Source organism: Lissotriton vulgaris, chromosome 12, assembly GCF_964263255.1.
Source record: "Lissotriton vulgaris chromosome 12, aLisVul1.2, whole genome shotgun sequence".
NCBI lineage: Eukaryota > Metazoa > Chordata > Amphibia > Caudata > Salamandridae > Lissotriton > Lissotriton vulgaris.
In genome coordinates, this window is record NC_141700.1 from 117770706 (window position 1) to 117784181 (window position 13476).

Sequence of the window (13476 nt, forward strand, 5' to 3'; positions counted from 1 at the left end):
CATCACCTCCTCCACTGGTGCTCCATCACATCGGACAGGTGGGTGCTGCAAATCGTCCGAAGGGGCTACTCTCTCCCCTTCGAGGCGACCCCTCCAGCCATGCCACTGCAGAACCACCACGTGTCGGGGGATCACTTGAAACTTCTGCCAGAGGAAGTTGCGGCCCTCTTGGCCATGGGGGTCATCGAGCGCGTTCCTGGGCTAGAAGTAGGGTGTGGTTGTTACTCCCACTACTTTCTGGTTCCCAAGAAGGGCAAAGGGGGCCTACGGCCTATCTTGGACCTGCGGAATGTCAACGGCTCCTCCGGAAAGAGAAGTTCAAGATGCTGACTCTCGCTCAGGTCTTAGCTGCCTTGGACCCGGGAGACTGGATGGTAGCGTTGGACTTGCAGGATGCTTATTTTCACATCCCCGTCCTGCCAGCCCACTGGCGTTACCTGCGGTTCACGGTAGGCCATGAGCACTTTCAGTTTACTGTGCTCCCCTTCGGCCTTACCAGCGCCCCACGGGTGTTCACGTAAGTGATGGCGGTGGTCGCAGCTCATCTGCGCAAGTTAAGTGTTTCAGTCTTCCCCTACCTCGACGACTGGTTGTTGAAGGCGGGCTCACCCCAGACAGTCGTCAGCCACCTCCAGACTACGGCCAACCTCCTGCACCTGCTGGGGTTCTCCATCAATGTGCCGAAGTCGCACCTTTGTCCCTCTCAGAAGCTCATCTTCATCGGAGCGGTTCTAGACTCTGCGCAGTTTCGGGTTTATCCTCCCAAACAGCGGGTTTGGGATATTCAGGCTCTGATTCAGATCTTTCAGCAGTTATCCCGAGTCTCGGTCAGGTTGACGCTGCAGCTTCTGGGGCTGATGGCCTCCTGCATCCTTCTGGTGCATCACGCTCGGTGGCGGATGCGGGCTCTGCAGTGGGACCTGAAGTTTCAGTGGGCCCAGCATCAGGGCAACTTGTCCGACCATGTCTTGATCTCGGAGGGCACTGCAAGACAGTTGCAGTGGTGACTCACGGACCGCAATAGGGTCAGCGGCAGATCCCTCTCCCTACCCCAACCGGAGCACGTAGTTGTGACGGACGCGTCCCTCCAGGGCTGGCGGGACCACATGGGAGAGGGGGAGATCAGAGGACTCTGGTCTCCGGCAGAGTCCCGGCTCCATATCAACATTCTGGAGCTGCGGGCGATCCGGCTTGCACTGAAGGCATTCCTCCCCTCTGTCCGGGGGAGTGTAGTGCAGGTGTTCACGGACAACACCACTGCCATGTGGTACTGCAACAAACAGGGCGGGTGGGGTCGTGGACCCTATGCCAGGAGGCTCTGCGCCTCTGGCAGTGGCTGGAACATCAGGGCGTGACCCTGGTGGTTCAACACCTGGCATGTTCCCTGAATGCCAGGGCGGACGAACTCAGCCGTCGGTGCATGATGGATCTCGATTGGTGTCTGAACTCTGACGTGGCGCAAGGTCTTTCAGCAGTGGGAAGAGCCTTGGTTAGATCTATTCGCCACAGAAGAGAACGCGCAATGTCATCAGTTCTGCGCGTTGGAATTTCTAAGGCGGCACTCGCTCGGCGATGCTTTTCGTCGCGAGTGGAGTTGCGGTCTGTTGTACACCTTTCCGCCTATACCACTTCTGCCCAGAGTGCTGAAGAAGATCAGGTGGGACCGAGCCCAAGTCATCCTTGTGGCTCTGGACTGGGCACGAAGATACTGGTATCCTGAGCTACCCAGCATGTCAGTCGATCCCCCGATTCATCTGCCTCTTCAGGAGGACCTTCTGTCGCAGCAGCAGGGGACGGTCCTCCACCCGAACCTGTCCAGTCTCCACCTCCATGCGTGGAGATTGAGCGGCGACAGTTGAGGCCATTTGACTTGCCTCCTGAAGTCTTTGATTTTATTCTGGCAGCCAGGCGTCCCTCCACAAAATCGGTATACGCCTGCAGGTAGAACAAATTTGTGGTACGGTGCACAGCAAAGGCTGTGGATCCACTCTCTGCCCCTCTTTCCGAGGTTCTTCTCTTTTTTCTTTCTCTTGCCCAGCAGGGCTCTGCTCTGGGCACTATCAAGGGCTACCTCTCTGTCATTTCCGCCTTCTTAAGGCTACCTGATCAGCCCTCTTTGTTCAAGTCCCCAGTTGTAAATAGGTTCTTGAAGGGCATCACTCATATGTTCCCTCCTGTTCCTTTCGTGATGCCTCTGTGGGACTTGAACCTTGTTCTGACTTATCTGATGTGCGCTCCCTTCGAGCCACTTCATAACTGTCCTCTTCATCTTCTTACCCTTAAGACTGCATTCCTGGTTGCCATCACCTCTGCCAGGAGAGTGAGTGAGCTCCAGGCCCTTTCTTCTAAACCTCCTTTCCTTTCTGTCCATCCGGACAAAGTTGTGTTGCGGACGCGACCTTTCCTGCCCAGGGTAGTCACAGTCTTCCACATCGGGCAGTCCATCACCTTGCCTACCTTATTTCCGCCTCCGCATCCCTCGAAAGAGGAAGAGAAGCTCCACCGTCTGGACCCAAAACGTGCGCTCTCATACTATTTGGATCGCACACGCCAGTTCCGGGTGGATGACCAACTCTTTGTTGGTTACGTGGGCGCTAAGAAGGGACGGGTGGTTTACAAACTGACCATTTCCCGATGGGTCATCTTGTGCATCAAGGCTTGTTATTCACTGGCTAAAAAGGAGCCTCCTGTGGGGCTACTTGCCCATTCCACTCGGGCCACGGCGGCTACTACTACCCTGGGTCGGGGAGTCCCCTTGCGGGACATCTGTCAGGCAGCTACGTGGGCCTCGCTGCATACGTTCGCTAGACACTACTGCCTGGACAGCCAAGTCCAGAGAGATGGCTTTTTCGGCCATTCCGTTCTCCAGGACTTTATGGTGTGATCATTGGTTCGCAGACCCTCCACGGGGTTGGTATTGCTGGGGTATCTATTCTAAGGTAAGGAATCTAATACTAACCTGTTTCTTTCAGATACACAAGGTACTTACCTTCGGTAACGTTATATCTATAAGAAACAGTAGTTAGTATTAGATTCCTTACCGCCCCACCCATCCTCCCCGTACTGAGAACCGATATCTAGGGTTAAGGTCATACCTTTTAGGGCTCTAGTTTCATGGCACCAGTGTTGGTTTTTACCATGGCTCTGCATTTCTGGAGGGGAAAAACTGTGTATAAGAACTGACGTCAGCGCGCGAGGGCGGCATCTAAGTACTCCGATTACGTCATCCCGGTGCTAACGACGGCGACAACGGACGCGGAGCCGCAGACGATGCCTACCGATGTGCAGGGGTACTGCTACGTGAAATTTTCCGGATCCAGTCTGACGCCTGGGGATATTCTAAGGTAAGGATTCTAATACTAACTACTGTTTATTACAGATATTACGTTCCCGAAGGTAAGTAACTTGTGCGTTGGGATGCAAATTTGTTATGCAGTTTTCAACAGCCTGTAACTGAACTTTCTATTTTTTGTCAATAAAAGGAGCATTTAAATTGGCAAAAGTCAATGACGTGTGAGCTGTAACTCTTCATCAAAGACGTGTTTCAAGTAAGATTGTGTTTCTCTTTCAATACTAAGCTGTGAGTCCATTGCAAGTTTGTTTATTTGATCCGTTGCAAGGATGTTCCGGCTGTAGGTAAACTGCCAGTCTGCGAACTCATTACACTCAATTATTTTGTAAAAATAATAACAAAATGGGTGTAGGTGCCCAAATTTTTCTTGGGAGGGAGCAATTGGGGCTTCAAAATGCTGGGGTTGCTGAAAACCAAGGCTCTTGTCCTCTTGCTTCCATCACCTGGTACTTCCTATCTGTTTATTTCACTTTTGCAGGTTCATTTCATCACAGCGTTCTCACTTTGTTACTGTTTTCCTATCTTTCTATTCGTCCATTCCCCTTTTCCCTTCTGAGTCAAAGCCCAACGATGAAAAGCATGTCCAGGTCCCAACAATAAATGCTGTATCCACCACCGACAAGAACTGAGCACTACTACTCGCCCCCACTCACAAATAAGGTTCTCTACATCATAACATGTACACAACACCTACCTTTCTCGGGGTTGCAAACTGAAAAAATATATAAACCCACCTTACAGCGGCTACCTGAAAGGAATGCCCCGGAGGTAGAGACGTTCCTTCCGGGTAGCCACTGATCGCCGAAAAGCAGCTGCACCGGCTCGACTGCAGTAGAAAAGTAAGCATGCCATGGGCCTTGGTGCAATGAAAGAAAATGGCCACCTTTACTGCTGTTTGGGAAGTAAAGCACGGCAATTTTCAAATTTCAATGGACCCCTTAAACCAGTGAGTGGAACTGTGGTGCCACTGCACCTGCTGCACCAATGATAGCTACACCCCTGCTTGGTGGTTCTCGTGGCTGGCATATAGCCTACCGTAGTGATAGCTACACCCCTGCTTGGTGGTTCTCGTGGCTGGCGTATAGCCTACCGTCGCAGTGATAGGTACACCCCTGCTTGGTGGTTTTCGTGGCTGGCGTATAGCCTACCGTAGTGATAGCTACACCCCTGCTTAGTGGTTCTCGTGCCTGGTGTAAAGCCTACCGTGTCATAGTAAACTCTTAAATGGGGTACTGTTATGGCTGGCTAGACTTTCTCCTTTGAAAAATTGCCAATTAATTCTGAAGGCTCTGTGACTGCAGTACACAAAGGATGCACGAGAGGGCGCAAGGAGACCAGTAATACTCCTGGATAGGCGCTAACAATGCCATGGCAACGGACATATTAAACCTTATCACCCCCGCAGAATTATTTCCCTTCCGTTCAAGTCTTGTTTTCATAAAATAGGGAAACTAAAAGCTGGCGTGAAACACATAACACTACTCGTTTCAGTGAAAGTCTGGCCGCCATAACACTTCTAGAGAACACACTGAAAGGATTTCTCTTTGAATTTAGACTGTTGGCGCTATTGTTAAGCAATGCGATGGCCCACATGCTATCAACCTCGGAAGGATGAAAGGCAGATCGAGGTCGAACGGGACTGGACTTATTGCGGAGGTCATAAGAAGGCTTCTATAAAAACATACAGAAAGTGAGCTACGATAACTGCTAAAAGCGAATAAGGTAAAACGAAGGTTAAAAATCAAGTCATAAAAAAACATTGGTAAAGTCAATCGTGTGGCAGGCATTAGGAAATCCAGTTTCAAGGAGGATGTAGTAAATAAATCGTTCTCAGTAACTCCCAGTGCGGTGTGCCAACCGCCCTACAAACGCAGCAGCTTCTGTGCACTTTTATTGTGTAAAAACAGCAGAATCCTGCAGGGCAAGGATTTAATCAATCTTAGACGGAAGAAATATTGAGTTCAAACCTGAAATGTTTTTAAGTTATGCCTTGTAGGTTACAGGCAGCTGTTGCGCATTGCACGGAGCTGTTTTACCATGATTGTAACACAGGTGGCCTGTGTGCAACATAAGAATCTCTGCAAACAAATCAGTTTAACCATGGAGCTATTTTACAAACAATTCTTACCTGTGATCTACACACACGCTGCAGAATTATGAGGATGGAGAGGGGGAGGGGCCGGGGGGGGGGGAGCGGTAAAAGGACTACGGTAGGTGGAAGAGAGAAAAAGAGAGAGAGACCAAGAAAAAGAGACGGACTGCAATTCGTTTCGTTTCTTTTTCCTGGAGATACCCAGTTTCTAGTTATTCTTGGCTGGTAATGGGGTTCAGCCCCTCGCTTTGGGACCTGCCCTGATACCCAGCCAAGAATATGACCGCTCCTCTGGCTTCAGAAACAGGAAGCCCGCCATTAACTACCCCAACCACACGCGTAAATCACGGAGCAAGGCATCAGAAATGGCGGACACCTCGCGGTACGTACAAGGCCGGGCACGGCTGGGTGCTGCACACTTCCTGTGTGGGCGCGGGTCTGCTGGCGGGGTCGCAGTCGGCCTCGTGCCCTTCTTCGTGGGAGCTGCGGGACACGCATCGGATGATGGGGAGCCAGAATCCTGCAACATGACAACAACGGAGAGCTTAGGACATTCTAGCGCCTTGAAGATCACGCCATACAGTCAGCACTATCATCATCATCAAGAATCTTTATTCGGTGAATAAAAAGCACCATAAAAGCACATTTATATATACAGACAACAATAAAACATTATTAAATACTGATTTAAGATCCTTGTACATAATTAATACAGTAAAAAGATTGCCAACTTAAAGGCCCAAAATACAGATCACAATTTTTCATTCATCTCCGCTTGTCTGTCTCAAACGAATAGCGACTTTGATGAAATTCAGAATGCTACATAGAGTTAATGGGTCAGAGGCTTTTAACAGAAATACTAGGGCATCCCTGGCGTGTTCCAATTGCGCCTTTTTAAAAATATTTACAAGGAATCTACGCCTGGGCATGGAAAAATAGGGGCAAAGCAAAACAAAATGAAGGGTATCCTGCGGAGACCGATTGTCGCAGCCGCAGGGACCCTTCTGCTCAATAGATGAAGTAAACCCGGCAGGTATAGCCAACATAAAGGGGAGCAGATTCAATCTGAGACGGCACATTAAAAATCTATCCTGTGCATTATGCAGAAGAAATAAGTAAGGCTCCATACCCTCCACGCTTTTTACCAAACCATGGGCCCTTACAGTCTTTTTCACTCCTTCTGCATCAGCTCGCCGTTGGGTTTCTTGCCCCAAAAATAGTTCCCCTACTCGCTTCTTATGCTGTGCTAAAATAGTGGCTGGGTTCGTGAAGAGATTCCCCAACCCTATCTCCTCCAGGGTATTTTTCACGTATTTGAGCCAGGGGATGCGCATTGAATGGGTCCTACCTAGGCAGTCCAATAAAATTTCTCTGCTTAAATGCGCATCTGGGTTTAACCATATTTTTAACCAAGCCACTATTGGTCTGAGTTTTACTAAATCTTCCAAGTATGGCCTCCCTAACTCCCTGTGGGCTATGAGACCAGCCGTGCTGGGTGGCACCCTCAGGATTGCTTTCAAGTACCTATTTTCTTCCTGTTGAATACTAGATGTATTCACAAACCCCCAGACTTCTGCCCCATAAATTACTTTGGAGCATGTTATGGAGCCGTACAAATTCATCACCTGTTCCGGACTCCATCTGCCCACCCTCCTACCATATCCAGCTATCGCCCCATTAGAAGCAATCATTTTAGTGCAACGTTCCGCCACCAGAGGGGTAAATTGCAGGGCGCCGTCAAAAGTTACCCCAAGGTAGGAAAACGTCTTGACCTGCTCCAAACTATGTGAGCCAATTGTGTAAACGAATTTGGAGGAAGGTTTTTTGCCAGCCAGGAGCACATATGATTTCCCTAGGTTAACAGATAGGTCTAGGTTACTCATAAATTCCACAAACCCCTCTATCAGGGTTTGTAGGCTACGTGGTGTTCTTGCTAATAAAACCGCGTCATCTGCATAAAGCAGGACGGGGATATGCCGCAGCCCCACCCTTGGGCAGTCTGTCTTTAGACCCAGAAGGAACTGCTCCAGGTTATTGATATAAAGAGAGAACAGAAAAGGAGCAAGTATACAACTTTGTCTGACTCCACTCCTACATGGAAAGGAGTCAGACAGTCCTCCCTCCCTGTTGAATCTCACCTTGGCCGTGGTGTCACTATGCAGTTCTCTCAATATGGTGATTAGGCCACTTTCTATCCCCATACCTGACATCATATCCCACAACTTTCCTCTGTTGACGTGATCGAATGCTGCTGCCAAGTCCATGAATCCCATATACATGGGTTCATCGCTGGCCAGGGTATACTTGGCAGTCAGCATATATAGGTTCAGGCACTGGTCACTGGTGGACCTCCCTGTCCTGAACCCATACTGGGTATCCGAGAAGATGTTATTCTCTTCTGTCCATTCGGTCAGTCTATTCAGGATTGCCCTTCCCAAAAGTTTGGCCGATACGTCAATCAGGGAAATGGGCCGATAACACTTCGGGTCATCCCTATTGCCCTTCTTAAAAATTGGTACAATGATCGCCTTAGACCAGGAAGGTGGGAGACCGCAGGTAATGGCGGTGTTTAAGACCCTGGTCATCAAGGGAGCCCATAGATCTATGTTACTTAGGAACAGGTCAGGCGGTATTCCGTCCGGGCCCGGGGCTTTATTTTTTGTTAGACCCTCCATCCCTGTCACAATCTCCTTAAGAGAGAATGTGACTGGTGGGGCCTGTCTTAAAATTTCCGGTGGTTCCCCATGGATCCCCAACTCATAGTTATATAAACCCCTAAAGTGGGTTACCCATTGCTCCGGCAGAATATTAGCCCCTATCTCAGGAGAATCATTTTCTAAAAAGGTCGGTTTGTTTATGATTCTCCAGAACCCCGCTAGATCTTTTCTTTCCCCAGCTTCTCTTAGATCTGCCCATGCTTCTGCCTGTAGGGCAAGTTTCCTCCTTTTAATCTCTTTTTTATACCTTTCTCTGTTAACCCTAATAATCTGTGAATCTCGTGGTTTCATCTTGAGGGAACATTTCAGTTCCCTCAGTGCTTTAGAGCAATCTCTATCAAACCAGCGAGGACTAGCCTGGTTGCGTGTGGGCCCACTAGACCTCAATAATTCGTCAATTAGGTTAGCAATTTGGACAAACGCTTCCAAGACCCTTGGACCCTGTATTTCCAGATCTAAACAATCATTAATGGCCACTAGACCCTTATCGCCCAAAGTTTTATAAAACTGTGCCCCATCAATTTTAGACCACTTCAATCTCCTGCCTTGATCAGTGGCCCTCTCCTCAATTAAACAACGAGCTTTAATTCCAATGCCCGCCTTGTAAAGGAACGTTAAGGTGAGCGGGTTATGGTCACTAAAACCACTCCACTCTATCCCTACACTAGTTATTTTGTTGATCAACGATCTCGAGACCAAGATGTAATCTATAATAGATGCACAGCCCCTGCCCTTAAAAGTTGATGGGAGCATACCGTCCAACTGTGGGTCCATCATGTTAATGGTGTGCTCTAGGTCGTACTTAACCCGAAGCAACCCAAGGGCAACCCCAGTCGGCGTATGTACAAAATGTGGCCCCTTTTCAATCGGGCATTGTGCCCAATCTGTGTTTGCCTTTATCAGTGCCGGACAGAGGTGACAGTTAAAATCTCCTGCCAAAAGCACGCCATGAGACGGCCCTTTGTTCTGAGATATGATTTCTTGACCCAACCTCTGGTCAAGTTCAGCCAATAGGGAGGAATTGGTGTTTGATGTCTCACTGTTATAAAAATTAAAGACAGACAATTTCAACCCCTTACCAGAAAACCGAACTGCCTGTATTCCGTACGAATTCCAGTCCAGAGACGACCAGATACCTGGGAGGGATAGATCTACGTAAACAGCTAAGCCACCCATTGCTCTCCCAGAACTGGATTTTCGAGCGGGAACAAAAAAGCACTTGTAACCCTGGAGGTGGTAATTATTCACCACAGCCCATGTCTCCTGTAAGCAAATAACATTAAATTTCCTGACAAAATCAACCCACTCCTTGTTATTAAATATACCAGCTAAGCCCGCTACATTCCAAGAAATAATCCTCACATCCTCTCCACCCCATACTACACCCCCCTGACTCCCTAGTCCCATCTTCTGCAACTCCCCCCGGGCATCCCCCCCGCCTCCTCCCCCCAAACCATCCACAGCCATACCCTTGTCATCAAAGAACATAGGTTCCTCCGCCCTAATGGTTTGAATATGCGGGGCCAGGTGTCTTTGCTCCTCCGATATTAATACTTGAGCACCCTTTTCTATGTTCTCCTTTGGGGCCTTCTCTGTTTGTCAATCCACCCCCTCTAGGCCATTCAGGCAATTAAACCGATTATAGGTAGGCAGAGGAGGTACTGGTCTGCCAAATAATGGCCTAGGTTGAGAGGCCCAGTGACTCCCCCCTCTCCCGACCCTCTTCCATCTATCATAATTTGGGGGTGGGTAAAATGGGCCTGGGGCGATGGGAAAGAAGAAGGACACACGGAGGGTTTGTATGGTGGATTCCCTTGATATGTTTTCCCCTTGACATATATGCGACACCGTACCCTTGTCCCTAAAACTCACCAATAAACAGTCCCCAGGTATAGATTTTTGAGTTCTCCCCACCCATGGGACCCTTCTTACCATTAAAATTTCATTATTAAGATGTCTCGGGAGGGGTCTGTTTCTGTTTAACCACTTAATTACCCTGGTTTTTAGGGCACAGAAGTCCTCTACTTCTCCTTCATCGAGTTGCGGGACCCCTGCCATGACCACAGTAAGGTCATTAGCCTCTGGTGGTAAATTAGGACGACAGGGTTTTGCAGGGGGCTTCATTTGGTGGTCTGGTATAATATTATTATCTGCCGGGTGTGCTGAAGCTACTGGTACAAGAGAGGGATTAGGTGTATTTGCACAGAGTGGGTTGGTAGTTACAGGTTTTGGGTTTAGGGATTGTTGAGGGACTACCCCCATTACAGCTTGTGGTGGAGCTGGGTTTACAACTATGTGTGCCGACCCTTGTGGGACCATAATGGTGGTGCTAGATTCTGGGTCACTTCCCTGTCGACCAGCGCGCGTTTTCAGACTTCCCAATGTGGCCTCCAATATGGTTAGTCTGATCTCTATCTTTTTTATACTTTCGCTGATTGGGAGTAGCAGCGACCTTAGCAGGAATTCCACATTTCCCAGCGGCACAACAGAGAGTGGGACATTAACAATACTGGTCCCTGCGTTTTCGGTCAGGGCAGGCACTGAGTTCTCCTGAACATTAGATTTAGGGAGTGGCTCTGCCGGTACTTTTACTAGAGGTACGGGCTTTTTTAAGGATTTGCCAAAATCCAAGTGCAAAATCTTGGGTTTACTACTTCCCTGCGCTCCCTTTGCCCTTCTCCTACGCTTTTTTGGAGGTGGTCCCAAAATTACTTGTGTGTTCACTGCTTTCGATTTGGGGTTTCTATCATTATGAACTATGGGCAGTTGTGAGATTAGATCAATAGTCCCCCTAGCGGGGCTGGGGCTAATAACTAAAGCTGGACTCCTAATTGCAACTGGTGAAGTGTTGGCACACTCCCTTAACAGGAGTGGGACATCCTCAATTCGTGTCAGCTCCTCCCTGAATGTAATAGATTGTTCTCCCATGGGGGTATTTTTCAGATTATCTACTGAGCGTCTCCGTTCCGCCCTTAGCCTGGACAAATTTCCCTCTTTGTCAGCCTCCCCCACTACCCTTGAGAAATAGTTTTCAAGTGTCCCAGTTTTCGCTCCTCCCTGTTTCTGAGGGGTACTCTCCCTAACTGGGGAAGGCATAATTTTACTCAGAGATGGTCTAATATGCCTCACAGAGCAAGTAAAACACAATTATAGTTCAATAGTTCCAAGAGTTGCCTGCACAGTCTAACAAAACCAAGAGAGTAAGCCCAGCCCAGCCTATTCCAGCCTGTGACGGCCTTGGACGGTCCCGCCCTTGTCCCAGGCTTCTCCCGGGCACGCTCACGCGCGCTCCCGCGCCGCGGTGGAGCAAGCGTTTGTATATAGGTGGTGTAATTGGTAAAGGGGCGGGGCTTGCAGGGAGAGCGGCCCAGGTGTTTGCTGCCGGGCTATCAGGGACTCCTGGGATATGGAGTCCCTGACCACGCTGCTCGCAGCCCTGCAAGGCTTACCGGCACCCTTGGCGTCTGCACGCACTCCCGATGTTCCTCTGCTCCCAAGCAGCGATGCGGGACCCGCGGAGCGGGTCCGGCGAGGAGTAACTGGGTCCACAAGGAGAAAGCTGTTCCACCAGCAAACGGACAGCAGGTACACACGTAGAGAGTCCCAAAGAGACGGTGGGAGCGATGGCTTTTAGCTCCGTGGGTGAAGGGGCGGGGCTTGCAGGGAGAGCAGCCCAGGTGTTTGCTGCCGGGCTATCAGGGACTCCTGGGATATGGAGTCCCTGACCACGCTGCTCGCAGCCCTGCAAGGCTTACCGGCACCCTTGGCGTCTGCACGCACTCCCGATGTTCCTCTGCTCCCAAGCAGCGATGCGGGACCCGCGGAGCGGGTCCGGCGAGGAGTAACTGGGTCCACAAGGAGAAAGCTGTTCCACCAGCAAACGGACAGCAGGTACACACGTAGAGAGTCCCAAAGAGACGGTGGGAGCGATGGCTTTTAGCTCCGTGGGTGAAGGGGCGGGGCTTGCAGGGAGAGCGGCCCAGGTGTTTGCTGCCGGGCTATCAGGGACTCCTGGGATATGGAGTCCCTGACCACGCTGCTCGCAGCCCTGCAAGGCTTACCGGCACCCTTGGCGTCTGCACGCACTCCCGATGTTCCTCTGCTCCCAAGCAGCGATGCGGGACCCGCGGAGCGGGTCCGGCGAGGAGTAACTGGGTCCACAAGGAGAAAGCTGTTCCACCAGCAAACGGACAGCAGGTACACACGTAGAGAGTCAGCCAGCACTAAGGCAGACCTGCCAACTCACACGTGTGCCACCGTGTGTCACACGATTTCGGCTCCATTCACACGATCAACCGCTCGGGAGCTGAATTCACATTCTGGCGCTGAATAACTATTTTTAACAGTGGATTTTCAGCTCGTTTTCGGATGCAGTGAGCAGCCGATGTCCATTAACCCCTTCACTGCGGCGGTTATTCCTCCTCAGTGCTAAGGGGGCGGGGCGGAAGAGCGGCGGGCGCATGCTGGTGACGGAACCGCTCCGTCACCAGCGTCGGTTGCGCTGTGCTTATGACGGAGCGGTTCCGTCATGGCCCCGCCCGCTCAATAGAACGCTCAGCGCAGGCGCGGAATTCGCGCCGCGCATGAGCGGCGGGCGGGCCATGACGGAACCGCTCCGTCATCAGCACAGCGCCACCGCAGCGGATGACGGAGCGGTTCCGTCATCAGCGCTCAAGGGGTTAAGAGGTGCAAAAACACTACAGGACATCAGCGTCAGAGTGAGGAGAAAGGGGGGCGTGGGCTTGGTAAAGGGCAGAGCAATAGCGACTCCTGGTGGGAGTGCTGCTTTGCGGTGATGTGGGGCGCAGAAGGGGGAGGGGTAGGGTTGGAGGTAGTAAACACCGGAATACGGATGAGTGCAGGTAAGTAGACAATGAAATCAATAAAACAAATTCTGTTGCGGGCACTGCATCGCCATGCGATGCAGAGCGCGCAATGAAATTTGTTTTATTGATTTAATGGTCTACTTACCTGCACTCATCCGTATTCCGGTGTTTAATAATACCCCCCCCCCTCCCCTCCCCTCCCCACATCACCACCCGGCAGCACTCCCACCAGGAGCCGCTACTGGGGCTGAGTTCCTCTTAAGGAGCTCTTGGCACTAGTCCCTGCCCCCTTCAAAGCCCCGCCCCCCTTTCTCCTCACTCTGCAAATGTCATTTGTAAGTTGGCAGGAATGCTATAAGCAATGCCATTCACTACAAGAGAGAAGTTCCATCTTGTTGGGAGATGCAGAGCTTTGTTAAAGAGCACAATACTAACGAGTAATACTCATGACTCCATTTCCACATTCATCCTCCAAGTATGTGCTTGAGC

At 50.5% G+C, this 13476-nt stretch overlaps 1 protein-coding gene across 2 annotated transcripts in view; it reads right to left on the reverse strand.

Annotated features, from left to right (window-relative positions):
• ADAMTSL4 (ADAMTS like 4) overlaps window positions 1-13476 on the reverse strand; it is a 340678-nt gene that overhangs the window by 42069 nt on the left and 285133 nt on the right. For both annotated transcript variants that reach the window (XM_086947462.1, XM_086947463.1), the window contains exon 12: window positions 5835-5964. In XM_086947462.1, the coding sequence (XP_086803588.1) occupies window positions 5835-5964 (130 nt within the window). The remainder of the gene's footprint in view (window positions 1-5834; window positions 5965-13476) is intronic.